This window comes from Amborella trichopoda, chromosome 7, assembly GCF_054954075.1.
Source record: "Amborella trichopoda isolate Santa Cruz 75 chromosome 7, AtrichopodaSantaCruz75HAP2 v2.0, whole genome shotgun sequence".
NCBI lineage: Eukaryota > Viridiplantae > Streptophyta > Magnoliopsida > Amborellales > Amborellaceae > Amborella > Amborella trichopoda.
Window position 1 is genome coordinate 43,178,435 of NC_142342.1, and position 19,855 is coordinate 43,198,289.

Here is a 19,855-nt window from a genome sequence, read left to right on the forward strand (position 1 = left end):
CCTCAGCTCTATACAAAAATTTTCCTTACATAAAGCCATTATATATTTTCATAATATTCTTTATATGGTGCAGTTTGTTTAGAGTTCAGGCTCTAAACAATCAAAGTAAAGCACACATTCAAATAGTATCCAGAAATGTGGTTTCAATATTGAAAATCTTTGTGATAGTGTTAAATATATTTCCATTTTTAATTATAAAATTTAAAGCTTCAAAACTAGTGTAGATCGAGCAGAACTATAAAAACTTGAAAATCTTGAAAATTGACAGTCAAAATTTGCTTTACAAGATGCACTATTTCAAAATTTTGAAATCCATTTTTTTCTTATGTCCATACGTCTTGATATCAAGATTATCAATTTACGAATATTTGGATATCAAAACAACCTCTTTTAATGAAAGTTTTGAGGTGGACTCTAATTTGATTCTTCTAATGAATGTTTTGAGGTGGACTCTAATTTGATTGTTTAGAATCTCAGTTCTAGATCAACTTTTTCCTTACATAAATGCCCTGATATATTTCCATACTATTCTTTGTAACTCCTTTTTTTTCTTTTTTTTATTTGTTGTTGTTTTCCCCTTTTCACTATTGTTTTGCTAAACGTCAATTTCCTCATATTTTTAGTATTGTTATGCTAATCGTGGGGGAGAAGGCCCTTTTTTTACTATTGTTTTGCTAATTGTGGGTGGTCTAACGCTCACATTTTTTGTGAGGCATCGTGTGGCTGGTATTCTTGTCACATTTTTTGTGAGACATCGTGTGGCTGGTATTCTTGTAAAGATGACTACATCTTTACAAGCCACTGTTTGGTGTTTTCGTCCACCAGATTTCATTTATCTTGCTTTACTCGCTGATTTGTCACAAGTGCCTGTTTCTAGGGTTATTAAGACATGAACTGCAACCTTTGTTTTTTTAATTTAAAGTATTAATAAAAAAATAGGTAGGGGAAAACAACAATTATGTTATAAAACTAAACAAGCTAAACCACTCATTTTGCAAACTTTGATCAATCAAGAGAAGAAAGGGTTTGCTCGCATCAAGTTGGGTCTGGATGGACCCGGACCTGAAGTTATTGGACATGGATCCAGACCCCGACCCGATTGAAAGTACCCAAAAAAAAAAAATTATTAAAATAAATAAATATAAATAAATAAATATAAATATATATATATATATATATATATATATATATATATATATATATATATATATATATATACACACACGTACATATCCGTTATAGTTTGTGTTATTATAAAACTTTCGAATAGTTTCTGTTATTACCTATTTGTCCATTTTTTTATGTCAAAACAAAAACAATTTAAAAATACAATTTTACCTTTTTTCGATTGTTGAACAACTGAAATAGTTGAATTTTTGGTTGTTCAAAAACCAAAATGGCTGGATTTTTTGTTGTTCAACATCCTAAAATGAAGCATTTTCAGTTGTTCAACGTCAGATAATGTTCTATTTTCACCGAAAATAGGAAGTGCAACATTGTTTTGAATAGAATGAAGAGGTCAAGCGTTGATCACGACAACAAAAAAATAAGGAGGGTGAGCAGATAAACATAGCAATCGAGTGATTACTACCATCTCCTTTCATCTTTATCCTTACTTAGAGAGATAACCCTTTTTTTTTTTTTGGTCCTTTGCTATTGCGTGTTGAGGAGGATAGGGACTGTGAAATCGCATCATCACACAGATGAGAGCAATAAGATGGGGGCTGTGAAATCACATTATCGCACGGATGATAGCAATAAGGAACGAAAAGTGGTTCTCTCTCTAGGTCAAAGATAAAGATGAAAAGAGATGGTAGTAGCTATTCAGTCGCTATGTTTATCTGCTCACCCTCCCTATTTTTCCGTTTTCGTTACTCAATACGAGACCTCCACATTCTATTCAAAACAATGTCGCAGGTCCTATTTTCAGTTGTCCAACAACTAAAAATAAAACATTATCAGATGTTGAACAACATAAAATCCAGCCATTTCGATTGTTCAATAATGAAAAAAGGGTAAAGTTATTTCGGATATTGAACAACAAAAAATAAAACTGCGTATTCGATTGTTCACAACAGAAAACAAGGCATTTTCGGAGTTGAACAATCGAAAATCCAGTCATTTCGGTGGTTCAACAATGGATAGGTAATAACGAAAACCAATGGTTTAAAAAACGGATCGGTGACCCGGATCGGGCTTCCAAAAAACAGATCCGGATCGGCGAATCAGCGATCCGGATCGGGAATCGGGTGAATCGGTCAGAATAAAACTTAAAAAAAATCCAAAAAAATTATTAAAATTCATTATAAATATTGTTTTTTAGGAATTCAATAAGAAATGAGGGTACTCCATTAAGAATTTTCATGTTTTTGAATGAATATGCGAATATTGATATGTTCTTTCCCTGCATGAACCGCCATTCAGCATTTAATTTACATCACACAAAAGGATAAACATATAATTATCATGGAATAAGTATATCAACATACATGAACTACAATAAAGAATAAAATTAGTAACATATGATCTAAAAATAAAATGATAGACGACGTTATTGTTCTTCTTGGTCACGCTGGTGCCATTGATTGAATTCGTTTAACAATTCATTGATTCGATCTAAAAACGAATCATCGATATTAGCAGGCGTCTGACTATTCCCAAATCCCTGAGTGTTAGTGTTTTGTTGTGTTCCCAATCTAAAATCCCCGAAGATTGTCCATCCTTCATGCTCACCTGCACTGTCGTGCTCATCCCTACACTGTTACTGTTGGGACTCGATATGTGAATAATATGGCTGGGATAGGGTGGCCTCTGAATCATCATCTCTCTCATTTTCTCTTTGAATAATATGGATTAAAAAAAAAAAATAACAAATTTTCAAAAAAAATCGATCATGAATTAAAAAAAAAAATCACAAATTTTCAAAAAATTCTATCATGGATTACAAGAAAAAATTTGATCATGGATTAAAAAAAAAAATCATAAATTTTCAAAAAATTCTATCATGGATTACAAAAAAAAATTCGATCATGGATTAAAAAAAAAAAATCACAAATTTTCAAAAAATTCAATCATGGATTACCAAAAATTCGATCATGGATTACATAAAATTCGATCATGGATTACATAAAATTCAATCATGGATTACATAAAATTCAATCATGGATTACAAAAAAAAACAAACAAAAAAAAACAAAAAATTCAATCGTGGATTACAAAAAAAGAAAAAAACAATTCGATCACGGATTACTAAAAATTCAATCATGGATTACAAAAAACTCTATCATGGGTTACAAAAAAAGCAAAAAACAAAAAATTCGATCATGGATTACAAAAAAAAAAACAAACATTTCGATCATGGATTACAAAAAAAAAACAAACATTTCGATCATGTATTACAAAACATTCGACCATGGATTACAAAAAATTCTATTATGGGTTACAAAAAAAAAAAAAATACAAAAAAATCGATCATGGATTACAAGAAAAAAAAAACAAATATTTCGATCATGGATTACAAAAAATTCGATCATGGATTACAAAAAATTCGATCATGGATTACAAAAAATTCTATCATGGGTTACAAAAAAAAAAAAAAACAAAAAATTCGATCATGGATTACAAAAAAAAAAAAATAATTCGATCATGGATTACAAAAAAATCTATTATGGATTACAAAAAAAAAAAAATCCGTACGGGACTCGCCGATTCCGTACAGTAAATCGGTGAGTCACTGTACAGAATCGTCCGGTTCTCTCTAGAACCGGACATTTTCCATTTTTTTCGCCGATTCGATCCGTCCATGGCGATTCCCGAGTCGAACCGGGCGAGTCCGGTTCGACTCGACGTTTTTTTAAACACTGATGAAAACTATTCGGTAGCTTCATAATAACGCAAACTATAACGGATATGTATATAATGCTTCCTTAAATATATTTAAATATTTGGTTAAATATATATATTTATTATTTTAAATATTATAACTAAATTTATATAGTTATATTTATTTATATATTCATTAAATATTATTAAAAGGTTTTGTTATGCTACACCATCAAGTAGTGTATACTCTTAAAGTCCTCAACATTTTTAGACACTTAAATACTTTTAAATTGTAATACAAAAGTTTTATAAGTAGGGGCATTTTTGGTCATTTAGAAGAGTCGAATGGATATTTCTATAAGAAAATAATAGCATTCTATTAATAGTTAAAGGACAATTAATGCATCTTGTGAGTGATGTCACGCACAATATCGTGATGTCATTATTCATTATTGTTAATAAATAATTTTGTCTCTATTAAAATTTTCTATTTTACCCTTAACTAATTACTTAAAATACCCCTAGATAAAAAGTTACCACACTATAGAATAATGATATCTACGTGTCAAAAAAATGTCGAGGACTTTAAGGGTATATACCACCAAATAATATAGCCTAAAAAAACTCATTATTAAAATATTATATATTAAATATTATTTATATAATAACAATATGTGGGCCAAGCCCAAGTTCCCCTAATGCCAGGGGCCAAGCCCAAGTTCCCCTTGTCGGATTTGGGCAAGTCTGACTCGCCTAAGTTGGATCAGGGAATTTTTTATAACAAAATAAAAAGACTAAAAAAAATAGGAGACTCAAGCAATTCTGGAATTTTTTTGGTTTGAAATCGGTATACCATTCAGGCTTCTCAAGTTAGGGAGATGGCTTTTAAATATTGCTTCTCAAGTTAGGGAGAAGGTTTTTAAATATTGTGTAATGTTTGAAATAGTAATTGCTATTCAAAGGAAAAAGTTTATATAAGGTTGTAACATTAAAACGTAGAATTAATATGTACCTTAGAAATTCATCATAAAATGTTATTTTGACCTCTAAATGATCATCTTGACATCGAGATGTATAAATATGAAAAGAAAAAAAGATTTTGAGTCCTAAAACTAGTGAATCTTACAACACATTATTTAGGTAATTCATTTTTAAGATTTTCAAGTATTTATAGATCTACTTAATTTGAACTATTTTTGAAATTAAAGATTTCATAATTAGAGATGAAAAAAGATTCTCAAGCCATCCTAATAAGTTTTTACACCAAAACTATATTTATGATAAAATTTAGAAGTGTCTTAATATGACTGTTTAAACTTGCGGCCTTATACAAGCCACACACTTTAAATTTTCAAAATGAATGCCATTTACTGGTTTGGGTATCAATTTGACTGGACGTAGTACCTATGACGTATACTTAAGAAACCTAAACACTTCTTTTAGAAACCTAAATCAGTGTTGTCAAATTCGCTTTGCTTAAGCCAAAGAGGCCGAAGCCTTCGGATTTTAGGCCTAGACCAAAGCGAACCAAAGCTTGGTGCTACCGCCGCGGTCAGCTTCGGGTTGCTTCGGCCAGCTTTGGCCAACTTTGGGTTGATTTTGCCGAAGCTTCAGCCTCTTCGGTTGAAGCAAAGAAATATCTATATAAAAATATTTTTTTCTTTATTTTTTTGAAATTTTTATTTTTATGTTTTTTATATATAAATGTCTAATTATTTCTATTTTAAAAAAAAAAAAAATCTGAAGTATTTTACGAATCGGCCGAAACACCGAATTGCTTCGTTTTTCTCACCAAACCGAAGAAACCCCAAATCTTTGTCTTAACCTCATGACATCACACTATGAAAGTACTTAAATGTTATTTAAATCCCTATATCTCCCTTTTTCAAAATGATGTATAACATGTCAGAAAACTTAATTTTGGCAGTTTTGACAAACTTATCTCTATTAAATGCTATTACATTATACAACATAAGGACATAGTTAAATAGTTGAAAGACAAAACATTAACCATGGATAAAATGGTCATACCACAATATTGAGTTTGAGACCGGCATTTTGCATGGATTGCTTTGTGTGATTTGGCCTGTACTCCACGACCTGCTTTGGGTGTGATTCACTCCAAATGTGGGAAACGCTTATTTTGCATTGTGTTGTGTATGTTTATAAGTGTTTTTATTTTGCATGATGTGTTGTGTATGTTTATTAAGTGTTTTTATTTTGCATGATGTGTTGTGTATGTTTATAAGTGTTTTTATTTTGCATGATGTGTTGTGTATGTTTACAAGTGTTTTTATTTTGCATGATGTGTTGTGTATGTTTATAAGTGTTTTTATAACACTAAAGTATTTGAACTTGTACATTTTAAACTTCAGAATTTAACAACTTCAGAATTCAAGATACATGTTAATAGAGTTCATCCAAATATTTTTTCATTTTAGTCTAAAATATCGTAGGGGATTGAAAATGTATAATTAATTAGAATTTTTTGAACTTTTAGTTATTTTAATATTTTTAAATTAAACAACTTGAATATAAACATATTTATTTATAATTTAATATTTATTCAACAAAAAAAATCAAATATTTATTTTCTATTTTATCGTATTTTTGTAATCTTATGATTAGTAGATTCATGTCTCGCATTATAATAAAAAATGTTATCCTTTAATTATAGGGTGAAGATTTCTATTTAGAATGTTATTATATGCCTTTTTTTTCTTTTTTTTCTAATAGTATGATTAGTAGTTTCGAAACTCAAATATTAAGAAAAAAGTTATTAAAAAAAGATGTTATCCTTTAATTATAGAAGGAAGACTTCTATTAAGTAGAATGTGCTTATATGACAATTAAGATACGAGATAGAGCAGGATAGAAGAAACCTTTTATGTGTGAGAGCTATGTGAGGAGCTTAAAACATCATAAAAAAGTATGGTTTTTGCATATTGTAATATGGTAACATTCTTTTTTAATGTGTGAATGTAATGTATCCATTATTTTTACATAAAATAGAATTGCCCGTATGATTGTGAATGTGATGTATTCATTATTTCTACGTAAAATAGAATGTGCTCATATGATTGTCAGAGCCAGAAATATTGAAGGCATAGAGAAGTCTTTCCATGTGTGAGTAGTTCGTGTAGTAAATCATCATCAAACGTATGATTTTTTTGACTGTGATGTATTCATTATAAAATATGAAAGTGATGTATTCATTATTTATACATAAAATAGAATGTGGTCATATACATAAAATAGAATATGGTCATATAATTGTAAATGAGAGAAATATTAAGACAGAAATCTTTCCATGTGTGAATAGCCCATGTGGTAAATCATTACGGCCTTTATGTTGTAATACGGTAATAGTGTCCGTATCCGTAGTAAATCATCATGGTTTTATATTATGTTGTAATATGTTTTTATATATTTCTATACAAAAAAGGTATATAGCTGTATATTCATTCTTATCTCTTCTATTATGGAGACCCATCATGGTGGCATAAGATTTTGGGCCGGCAACGACCCGAGGTTGCCTGGGTCATTATAGGGCCAGTCCTGTCAGCCACACCTGTTAGATTCAAAGGGGAAAAAAAAGACAGAAAAAACAATGAAAAATCTAGCCCAGGATGCGGCCTTAGCACCGGCCCGGCCCTGTCAGCCAGGCCTAATAGATTCGAAGGAAAAAAAAAACAAATGGAAAATACAATATCAGGCTAGGCTGCATTGGCTGCATTGGCTGCCTTGGCCCAGGACGCCCCCGCTTGGACCATCGCCTAATTTTCAATAAGGAAAAGAACAGCTTGAAATCCATTCGTCTCCCTAATTTCATCAACAAAACTAATTAATTATAATACAATTGTCCATTCTCCCTAAGGGTGTGCATACAATGACCGCATAGGAAATTCCACATCTCCCCAGCCGTCAGATGTCAGCAATGGATGGTGGAAGTGCCATTCCCCTCCCTCAGGCATTCAAATTGATCCCTCTGTCATTCAAATTGAGGTTCCATTGGAAATTTAAAATGGCCCCAGTTGCCGGACATCAACAAGAGATGTCCTGGCTCCCTTGGCACTTCGCTTGAAACAATTTCATGGAAATTGAACAGAGGAAGGACACATACCAGCCTTCGGCTGTTGATATCCAATGGTCTGACTAGCCGTAGCTGACTTAGCCTATCTTTCATATTCACTAGTACCGAACTGACCTGCTGAGCATACGAAAACGGGAATCTTTCTCTGAATTGCCTACTCTCTTCCCGAAACTACCGCAAGTGACTGTTCTCTATGCAGCGCCAACAGACCTTGCTTAGTCACTTGAATCACTGACCTTTAGAGCTAACCTAATAAACAAAAGGAAGGGCACCTAACAAATAGCAAACAGCTTGTCTCAACTACTTGACTTGAGTCCCGATACCCGATACTCGATATTGAAAGGCATAACTTCAGGAGTCGACTTTGGAAGGAAATTCTCTCTAAGCAAAACCACAAAAAAAAAAACAATCACTAATAAGATTCATTTTTCAAAGGAAAATACACCAAGAAGCGCAGATGATACTCGTATCCTCAACCTGCCATCGACAGGAAGAGGTGAGGTGAGATACCCCTTCCTCGAAACAGAGAACTAATTCAATCTCAACTGAGAAAATTTTAATCATGTCGGGGAAGGATATCAACTTACCCGGACCTAGATCCAAAAAATATTATGGGACCCAGACCCAGACCCAAACCCAATCAAAAAATCAAAATATATAAATATATTTCATAAATTTGTTAAATAATATTTAAATACTATAACTATATGCTTGCTTTCCAAGCCAAGCCAAATTTATTTAAATATTATTTAAATATCAACACTGTCCACAAGGACCCAGACCCAAAGTTTTTGATCCCATACCTATACCCGGTTCGGGTCTCTACCTGTCGGGTCCAAGTCCATTGCCATCCCTATATTTAGGGGACCCTTTCCCCACTAAACCACCCATAAAAAAGGAATATCAACATATCATGGCAAAAATCTTCAGCAGATATCCAACTTAGGGTAAAGTTCCAATCCACAGTCAGAAAATATTCTAGTTCAACATTTTGAAGCTAGGTTTACACTATCCAGAGCACTCTGTACCATTAAATAAGAGTTTGCCTTTCAAAAATGCATTCTTGAACCATTTGTCCAGATACAATACCTCAAAGAGAAAAAGACAAAAGAACCAAAACTGATGCAGATGGTTCAATAAAGGTCGGAGAATTGCAGGCAATTTAAATGAAAAGATTAGGGTTCAACCAGTCCCTGCAAAGGATCACAGAAACAAAGAGAAAAAATACTTAAATGAGACAGACAATACACATGCACAAAAACTTACCAAAGTAAGATCTATGATCTTCACTTACTTGCTGATGTTATCAAGATGGTCATCGAAATCTACAATTTCATGGTGCTTCCCAGATGTAATATGGTCCCACAACACCAAATTGGCAGACGGTTCTTTCAAAACCAGCAGCCCATTTGAATCCGTTCCAGCTTTCTGCCAGCCTTTCGCCGAATCCTTTGTGTACAGCTGCAGTAAAAGCATAGCCACAGGACTTTGAGAGGAAGAACCATTAAGAGTCACCTATTTAGACTTGAATTGAAGGAAAGAACAATTGAAGACAACGAAAAATGGATTTCGAAGCTGCTTGATTAGATTTAAGGAAATAATTACCAAAGACCTACTAGTGCTATCAGATTTCTTTTGATGTGCTTGGATTATTTAGAAAGATAAAAACTTAGCCCGCTCTACAAGTAGGGTTGGCAAATAACCGGCCCAGGGTTCACCCACGCCTGCTACGAAACCATAGAGGTCCTAACTCGTAAATGCACAAGCAACTCAAAAAAAGCAGTGGGTGAACATTGTGAGTCTTAGTGTGTAGGATTTTCTAAGGTTCACAACAAAGATCAAGTAACTCGTAACCGAAAGGGATTTGCCAATGAGGTTCTGTACAAGAAGTTAAAGTGCATATGTCTCGATGATCATGCATTCAGAAGAAAGCTGTCTCAATTAGATAAAAGAGAGCCACTAGAAATTGGTATCTACTGCCACACCATGGCTACCGAACAACTTCAAAGGCCACAAGAAGGTCGACCTTAGTACACCACAAATTGAATGTTTGCATTGCTACTAAAACTTCAAAGCCTTTTGGAGGTTGTGGTGCTCTTTCCTTTACGCCTGACGGTATGCACAAGATGGTTAGGGTAAAGCCTTTTGAAGGTTGTGGTGCTCTTTCTTTAACGCCCGACGGTATGCACAAGATGGTTACGATAATGGAAATGTTGGAAACCACCATAATCATGGTACTAATAAGTAAAAGGGCCAAATGAGAGCCCAATGAGAGGGAAAGGCACAAACTTTTAAAATACCGAAATATCACTATGAGTTTGAGACGCCTGTCAAAATGATTAAAATGCCTCATAAGTAATAGCATTATTTGCAGTCACCTAACACAACCAATACCACTATTCTCTAGATGGTAGAACAATGGAACAGCTTCCATGTAATGGTGAAACATGTTCACTGCACCACTAATTCAAGATTTCCAAAATTGTGGCTAGAACAAAAACTTTCATCAACAAAACAGAAAGCATCAAAATATCATGTTGTATCACATTTATGAAGCAATCAAAAACTAAATATCATTCAGATATCAGAGCAGGTCTTTCATCTAGAAACTGATAAATAGTCAAAAAAAAGGAAAAAAAAAAAAAACTAGTTTTGAATATGAAAGTCAGATATAAACAACTGAAAAGGTTAGGACAACTGAATTAAACCCAATCAAACCATTGTATAGTCACCAACTATTGTTTGAAACAGATATAAACTTCGAAGGTAAAGCACACATGTTCTCATAAAAATATCACAGCTCTATAGATACACACTTTTGGGCCAGTTTTTAACTCACTTCAAGAATTTCAACCGTTTTAACTGAACTTCCATCCATCAGTCTAAAGTATATGTCAATGTTTAAAAAAACGGATTGGTGACCCAAATCGCCTATCCGGAAAAACCGGGTCAGATCAATGGATCAGCAATCCAGATCGAAGAATCATCCAAATCAGCCAGTTTTGGGCTCAGAAAAATTTCAACAAATACTAAAAATCTAGTTTCTTATGTTTCCAAAGAAATTGGGGGTCTGGCACGACAGATTTCATTATTTTATCAAAAATATGTAAATATTGATAACTTGTTTCATGCCTAAGTGTCTGTTGACCACTAAATCCATGTCATAGTCAAAATGAATTTTAAAATGCAACTCATTGCAACAACATAGATCTCTCTAACCCAAATTTTTTTTATGTTTATATTTTAATAATCTCCATTACCAGTTATTTCATAGATAGGGGATCTTTCCTACTCATTTCTTTTATTTTTTCTTTTCCTTAAAAATTAATTTATTAAATTACTTATTTATTTCCATTCATATTTTTATAGTAAGAAGTTGCATATGTCTAAGCATCAAATCATTTTTTTTCTGATTTTTGTCTATCTTTTTTTTGTGGAAATCCCTCATTTGCTATATCACTATGTCAATTTTTTTATAAAAAAAATCTGATTTTTGTACTATCTTTTATTTTTTTGTGGAAATCCCCCATTCGCTACATCACTATGTCAAATTTTTTCTAAATTTTCTTTTGCTTCTTCATTTTAACTGATCTATTCTTGTCCTCGAGTAGCAGGTTAAATTTTCTTTTTACTTCACTGTTGTAAAACTTTTCTTTTTTTCCTGTAACCAGTCTAAGCTTCTTGTTGCGCCCAATTTTATTTCGCCATGGTTTGATTCGAATTGCTGGTGAACGTGGTGGCTCTTGATATTATGTACACAATGCAAATCATAAGGGACCATGTAGTGTATAAAGTCTATACACAATATTGTTCTTAATATTACATACACGAGTTGCAAATCATAAGGAACATGGTGGCTCTTATATTATGTACACGAGTTGCAAATCATAAGGAACATGGTGGCTCTCATATTATGTACACAAGTTGCATTGTTTATGCTATAAAGTTGGAATATTCAAAGTAAAATGCATTTTTAAGTTTAATAAGCTGAACTTTTGAAAGAAATTCGGTTTTAAAATTTCAACAACATTTGCGAAATTTTGGCCATCTCAATGGGGAGACAAGTCCAGGGAAGCTAAGACTTGAGTGTCAAATATGGACATGGGCTAAGCCTTGAGAGTCATATATGGACGTGGTGGCTGTATTTACCATAAAAACAAAAACATGGTGGCTCTTGAGTACAAGATTCCTTTTTGAAAAGGAAGGGACCTTTTATCCCACATCAGGGAGAAGAGGAAGAGAATGAGGGGTGGCTATAAAAGGGTTCACAATGACAATGGTTGAGTCGCACATCTGGCATTCTGTTTGGAAATAGAGGGGTGGGCCCTCAACCACCCCTCTTTAAATTAAGAAAAAATAGTGCATAAAAATTAAAAAGGAAAAAAATAATAAAAATATAAAGTAGGGGCTGTTTGGTTGGTTCTTGATAGAACGGCCAGTTCCCTAACAAGACCGGCCAATTCTTTCCAGCCAGTTCTTTCAAGAACCGGCCGGTTCATAAGGGGAACGACCTAGTTCCCGATAGTTTGTGGAACCGGATCGTCCCCAATTGATTCTCAATCTGGGTCAGACAATTCCGATCCGGATCAGCAATTTTTAAAACCTTGGTATATGTCAAGCTTAAACTTAAGGTTGAACCAACAGCTCAAAGCAACAGCTCCATGAAAAAAAGACACAAGTGTGGCCTACGAGTGCACCAAAGATGTCAGACTACAAGAAACTAGATTAGTCGCACAATTTCCTAAAAGAATCTGAGTAAAAAATTTATTCAATGCAAGATTTTGTTAATTAGCATTTAGCACAACCATAGAGAAATTAAGAAATATATATATTCTAAATTTTTAAAATTTATTTGATCTACAAATCGTATATTTTTTGTCCAAAAAAATGACTAGTAGGAATGATATATGTCACAAAAACAATTCACATAAGATACTTTGCAAGTTCCTTCAAAAAGGGAATGCATTTGGAACGTAAGGCCACACGGGGAAGGTAGTGGGTAAGTTTTCAAGTTCACCAAGCAATTTTTCTTGTATAAATGTGCATGTATTGCAGAAGTACATGAAATAAGATGAAGCCTGATAGTGGGGGAAAAAAAAAGATGACGCCTGATGTCCCAAATAAATAGCCATGACTAAGCAACCACATGATGCCGAGGCGGCATGAAAAGGCAAAACTTAGCAAGGGATCAAGTTTTTGTATGGAGGACTCTTAGAGAGGATGTACACTTGAGGCTAGTCTTTTTTTTTGTTTTTTGTACTTTTCATAACCACCATGTGTGTGTGTGTGTGTGTGAGAGAGAGAGAGAGAGAGAAGCCATAGCAGAGCCATATCCCACACCAGAACCATCTCTAAAGGAAGACAACAAAGGAGTAAGGCAGCAAGATTATGGAGAAGAGAAACATGAAAATGTGTGAAAAACTCCATATCACTTTTTTCAGCAAAGCCCGTCCCATTCCTCTGTATCCTCGCTTTTACACTACCACTGCAAAGTGGTCTTTACTGAGCCCAAACCCCAAACCAGTGTTAGAAAGCATGAAATAGCAGGTCTGACAGACTCGGTCAAGTCTGTCAGAAACTTGGCCGTGAATAAAATAATGGGAACTGGACAGACTCAGACAGTTCCATGTGTATGTTTCAGACCCGGCAGGGCGCCGAGCTAAAGTGACTCCATCAAGTCCGAGCAGACTCTCCCCAATTTTCCAACACCGGGCCATCCTACCTCCACATACACATGTAAATGTATAGGCCTTTACAAAGTGAGTGTTATAATTTTCTTTTTCTTTTCTTTCTTTTTTTTTGGAGGGGGGAAAGGGGGAGTGCTGTGAAGTTCTGCCTGAGTGAGTTATCTTCCCAGTAATTCACCTAAAGGCAAAGCACTGCATAACACAGGCATAAAATCACTCTTGAGGCTTATGTACACATATGTAGGCATGTATGGAATGAGTAGACATATGCATAGAACATATACGCACAGGGGCAACTGTGCATGCACAATTGTACACAAGTAAACATTGTATACAATCACACGATCAACATGATGCAAAAGCACAGAAGACCAAGCAATATGTGATCAGCGGACGTCCAAGAAGGGACAGCATCATAGGAGAGCATGCAAACAATCACATTATATGCATGGAAGGCACACGTGCATAACAAGGGATATCTTTCAATTTAGAAAAGGGCCTGATGTTCTGGAAATTTTGGTAAATGGGTGGCAGAAATTGGAGCATTGAAAAGTTCTCTTTATTGAGGTTCCAGACCTGAAGATAATTATGCAGAATCTTAGAGCAATTAGATAAGGAGATTGTAGTTGTGTTTGGAAGAAATTGTAGTTGACATTCATCTAAAGATGTGCCCTAGAGGAAAGTGGGTAGCATTTGAGATAAAGTTGGAAGGAAATTGGATATGAGATTTACTGCTCGACATCCTCCAGCTCATTTCCTTCAAGCAAGCTCGCAGATGGAAATGATCCCTACTGGAAGAGGAGACTTAAATCACCCAAAAAACGGTAATTTTAGTGTGCAACCCACATGACGTCAATATCAATATGAGATGCATGATGAACCAAGGTGTGCATGGCAACGTTATACCCTTGACAAGGCACATTCTTGCCTTTGGAAGAATTCTGGCCTCACAAAGACATGGAGAGGGAGAGACGGTGTTTCAACAAAGGTATATTTTAATTGAGGGCATGTTGTCAACAAGGACTCATGCTCAAGCCATAAGAGAAAGACAGAGAGGGTAATGACAACAAAGGCCATCAGTGTCAGCCTTGGATGCCAAATGTCATCAGTGTCATCCTTGGATGCGACCTTAATGCCACAGATGAGGGTGTAAAAAGAAGATTTCTCCTCTAGCTTGGTGATTGAACTCGGAAATAAACTTCAGTACCCACAGACACAGGAACACAAAAGAGACGCCTGTTTAAAGTTAAAAGTGTCCCACAGTAAGATATACGCAAAGGGATCTTGCTTCTAAGAAAATCGATACCTTTAAGCTTCAATTTTCCTAAGTTTCGGTGACCAGCAGGTGCAATGATGTAATGATCAAGTTTGGATTTAATTAAGAAACCATCTTTGTCCATAGCTTAGTAGTAGAATTCACACAAACTCCATTCCTAGGAGTAGCCTATGTCTCATGATTTAATGTTAAAGCAAACAAGCAGAAAAATAAAGGAGGCGAATGAATCCTGATGATGAACCAATGCCAAGAAATTTGATAGTGGTTCACATTAAAGCCATGTGATGGTGCCATAGCAAAAGTTCTCTATGAATAAGCAACTAACAATAATCATTCAAAAAGAAAGACTATACCTGTACAACGGGCTCCCTGCTCTTTCCTTCGGAGATTGCCTCAAGCTTCTTATTGTCCAGCTAAGAGGTTTTTACACATATACGCCATCATTGACAACAAAGCAGCATCCTTAGCCAGTGTTATCAGGATCGAACTAGCCACTAAGCCGGGCAAGTGTTGGTTCAATTTAAACCAGTTCAACCACTAGTCAAACCAGTTGGACTAGATTTTTGCAAAAAAAAAAAAGAAAAATAGATATAGTTGTTAAAAAATATAAAATATATAAAAGTCTTGCCCAACTTCATTTAGCTTGTCGAACCGGTTAAAATCGACTGGTCCGACCAACCAAAACTGGCCAAACATTGGTTCTGACCGATTTTCAAACAAACTCGATTTTTACCTTGGACCAGATTGGCCAAGGCACCAGTCAATTGTCCAACTGGTGGAACCACCAATTTGGTCAAGTCTTGATAACTATGTCCCCAACATTTCACTAGCGCATTAAATGATAGTTATCAAACTGGACGGACTGCCCTAGTCCGTCTGACTAGTCGAACAGCCAAGCAGTGCGTTGGTCAATCCAGCTCAAAGTGAAAATCAAGTTTGGTCAAAACCCAATCAAAATCAATATTTGACTAGTTTTGGCCAGTTGGATTAGTCGATTTTGACCAAACTTCAATTAACTGGTCGAACCGGTTAAAATCGATTGGTCCGACCGACCAAAACTGGTCAAACATTGGTTTTGACCGATTTTCGAACAAATTCGATTTTTACCTTGGACCAAAGTGGCTAAGGCACCAGCCAGTTGTCCGAATGGTAGAACCACCAAGTCGGTCTGGACTAGATGGACTACCCTGTTCGACCAATCGGATATCCAACCAGTGCATTGGCCAATCTTGCCCAAAGCAAAAATCGAGTTTGGTCAAAACCCAGTCAAAACCAATATTTGACTAGTTTTTGCAGGTTGGATCAGTCGATTTTGACCATCATTACTGGTTAAACAAAGTTGGACAAATTTTTTGTAATATATTTTATGTTTAAACCACTATTCTTATTTTTCTTTTTCTTTTTTTTTTAAAAAAAAATTATGTACAACTTGTTTGATTAGCAGTTGGATCAAGTTTAACTAAAACATACCCTCACCAATTCGGTGGCCAGTCGGATTCTAATAGCAATGAACCAACAACTACTCAACTTGGATGTTAAAAAAGAAGCAATAAACCCCACCTACCAAAAGTACCGCTGCTTGTGGAAAATAGCGCGATATATGCTCACCAATTCTCTTAGCTATGTTTGGTAGCTCAAACTCATTATATCTTTCATTAGCATGATAATATCCAATTATACTCAATCCCTCGCCTGCGAAATACTCCTCCACCTATTTCATTCATACAATTAAAACCAAAGCATACCAATCAAAATAACAGTTAATAGATCAGTAAAATGAGAGAAACCACGCAAATATAACCCATAGAAACACTGAATATGAAAATTGTACTAAATCATCATCCGAGCCTTATCCCAACTATTTGGGATCGGCTACACGAGTCATGCTCTGCCATCATAGGTTCAACATTCATGAAAAGACGTCACAAAGTCACGCTGGCTGTCTTACCTAATACAATCCCCCTCCATTATTTGGGTTTGAGACCAGCATGACCAGCTCGGGACTGGCCATGGCGAAGTTATCAAAACTGTACTAAATACTAGTCAAAATATCATCCAACAAAAATTACCCCCCAAAAAAAAAAAAGTTAAATGAATGGGATTTAGATCACAATTGATCTAACTCACTAACTGTATTATCCTTGTAAGAGTTCATTGTTACCTACCAGTTAAGTGTTTAACTAAAAAAGCTTCACATAAATATGTAACCATTCTTCAGATAAACCAAGTATTAACTAGCAATGAGGCCCTCAGGCACTCTACAATCACAATAATCATATCCATAGACTTCACATATGAAGTCGCTAAGTCAGTTTTTCTTTTTCATTTTTTGATAATTTGCAGATATAAACCGAAAGGTTTCCCATTAAAATAATAAATAAATAAACCACTATTCAATAACCCTGATTGAGAAATCCTTGGAACCCCAACAGTCAAAGAAGAAAAAGAAAAACCAAAATTTCAAGGAAAAGACCCCGAAACTACTAAAGAACAAAAGGAGATCGCTTCAAACACACTATAATTGCGCTCAAATTCAAATGGACAAAACAAAAATAACAAGAGGGGAAGCAAAGTGGTCCAGTAAATCTAGGGTTTATAGCAAGTGAATGATGCCTAAGGTTAAAGAGCAGAAGGAAATGGAGAGAAACGCCTAAAGTTAAAGAGCAGAAGGAAATGGAGAGAAACGCCTAAAGTTAAAGAGCAGAAGGAAATAGAGAGAAACTGACGAGCATAAGTGCGATCTCGAGAGGCGGGAGCAGGCCGATCAGAGAATGAGAGAGGGGAATTGCATCGACGATCTCAACCATTGATGAAGAAGAACTCGAAGGTTCACGGCCAACAAGAATGCCATTAACAGAGGTGGTATTGTACTTTAGGGCATGAAGCACCACCTTCATGTAAGCATTCTGCTTTAACTCGTATCTGCAACCACTCGCCATTTTCTCTTTCTCCTCTTTCAATTCAACTCTCGCCCTTCAATATTCGTCGCTCCCTCTCTCGCTTTTTAATCCGTCTGCAATTTCTCTCTCCCCCTCTCTCTTTTGAGTTTTGTTCTTTCGAGTGTTTTTATTGACTTTATTCAATTCAATCTCCGCTGAAATACGAGTCGAATTACGCATGCTTCCTAAACCCTGCTCGTATAATAAAAACGAAAGATGGAGTCTCTATGGGGGCCCCTATGATTTACGTGAGGGAAATGTTTATATGGAGCCGAGGTTCTCAACAATCAAATTACAGCCTACCTCCAAATTTTGAATGTTGTTTTGATGCCGAGATATATTCAAATTGATCTCTCGATATCAAGATGCAAGGAGAGGAGAAAAATAGTGTGTATATTGTAATGTATTTTTTGATCATCCATTTTCAAGATTATCGATTTTTCATAGATATGCTTGATCTACACTATTTTTTAAGCTTTAAATGTCACAATTAAATATGAAAATATATTTTAATACTATCGTAAAGATTTTCAGTATTGAAATTATATTTCTCGACACTATTTAATGATGTGTTTTACTTTGAGAAAACAAAGTAAAACCTCTCAAAGTAAAACCTCACCTTATATTTTTGTTTGGAAAGTGCTTTGGGCATATGAAATCTCTATGATTGCTCTACATCAATTTCCACCACCGATTATAAATTTTGTAGCTCAAATAATGGTATAGGTCTTTATAGATTCATGAACACTTATTTTTAGAGCAAAATAAATGGTCTGTATAATGTGTTATATTACATATTGTTTTTAGGATTTTAAATCTTTTTTTTATTTTTACATCCATAATGATCGAGTTGAAGCTCTTCCGATGCCAAAAATCTAATTTTCATTAGTTTATATAAGGTTGAGGCCCTGAACAATCAAATGGGCCTCAAAACTAATCATCATGGCCTTGAGATACATGAACGTAAAAAAACAAAAAAAAATTGAACTTCAAGTCTTAAAAATAGGGCATCATGTAATGCACTATCTAGATTGTTAATTTCTACGATTTTCAAGAATTCATAGATTTGCTTGATGTACACTACTTTTTAAGCTATAAATTTTGTAATTAGAGATAAAAATAATTTTTCAAACCATCATCAATATTTTTAATGCTAAAACGTCTTTTCAATACTATTTGAAGGTGTGTCGTATTTTGATTGTTTAGGGCCTCGACCTTATACAAACCGCAACATAATAAAAAAGAAAATGTTTTTGACAAGGTTGCAAGCTCAAAATTTTTCGAAAATTATAATTTTGGTGTTGGAAAACCATTAAATTGATCATCTCATCCTTATGGTATTGGAAAACTTTCATTTTAGCTGACGATGTGGTTTGTGAAAAAAAATTACGATTTGAAGGGCTAAAAATAGTGTATAATGTAATATACTATTTAAACCATCTATTTTACCTTTAAAAAAATTGTTTACAAATCCACAATATCGGTAACTTTCTTTTAGCTTCAAATTTTGTAGTCAGTTTTGAAAATTGATTTTAGAGACATCATGCAGATTTTTTATGTCTAAAGTGCTTTCAAGACGAGCATTTGAGGTGAGGTTTTACTTTATTCCATAAGCCTAAGCTTTATAGAAACCACATCAGTTATAAAACTATAAAGCATTGTCTGGAAAGTATAAGGATGGAACCTTATACAAATCTTACACTGACTTTCTAAAATCATAAAAGTATAAAGCAATGTTTCAAAACCCATTTGGTGAACCGTTTATCTGGGATTTGAGTTGGATCATTGGATTAGCAATGTAGATTGAAATGTATTTTTAAAAAAAATATTTAAAAAAATAAAAAATTTAAAATAGGGATTTATACTGTAGAGATTTAGAGGAATATCTAAAAAATATTATATAAGCTTAAAACAATACAAAAAATGAGTTTTAGGGTGAAACAAAAAAAATACAAAATATTAAATAAGTTTTAGATAACCTTAATTCTAGTTGCAATATTATATAAACTTTTTCCTATTGAAATTTCTAAGCTGAAAA

General features: G+C 34.3%; 1 protein-coding gene and 1 long non-coding RNA gene across 2 annotated transcripts; both read right to left on the minus strand.

Annotated features, from left to right (window-relative positions):
- Positions 1–7,648: 7,648 nt before the first annotated feature.
- LOC148781449 (uncharacterized) lies at positions 7,649–8,296 on the minus strand. Its single transcript, XR_016059006.1, has 2 exons — positions 7,946–8,296; positions 7,649–7,810 (listed from the first exon to the last, which is right to left on the minus strand). It is a non-coding gene; the product is annotated as an uncharacterized LOC148781449 (long non-coding RNA).
- A 533-nt stretch (positions 8,297–8,829) lies between these two features.
- EMB2731 (ER membrane protein complex subunit 8/9 homolog) lies at positions 8,830–18,013 on the minus strand. Its single transcript, XM_006827684.4, has 5 exons — positions 17,605–18,013; positions 16,443–16,589; positions 15,232–15,291; positions 9,210–9,376; positions 8,830–9,108 (listed from the first exon to the last, which is right to left on the minus strand). The coding sequence occupies exons 1-5, from the start codon at positions 17,815–17,817 to the stop codon at positions 9,078–9,080; spliced, it is 618 nt and encodes a 205-aa protein (XP_006827747.1). The 5' UTR covers positions 17,818–18,013; the 3' UTR covers positions 8,830–9,077.
- Positions 18,014–19,855: the final 1,842 nt, after the last annotated feature.

Excerpts from the sequence above, each read along its gene's own strand:
- EMB2731 (XM_006827684.4), bottom strand. The coding sequence starts at position 17,817 with ATGGCGAGTGGTTGCAGATACGAGTTAAAGCAGAATGCTTACATGAAG. Across the intron at positions 9,377-15,231 it reads GCAGGGAGCCCGTTGTACAG|CTGTACACAAAGGATTCGGC; the intron begins GTATAGTCTTTC and ends CTTTTACTGCAG. Across the intron at positions 9,109-9,209 it reads CATCTTGATAACATCAGCAA|GGACTGGTTGAACCCTAATC; the intron begins GTAAGTGAAGAT and ends GATCCTTTGCAG.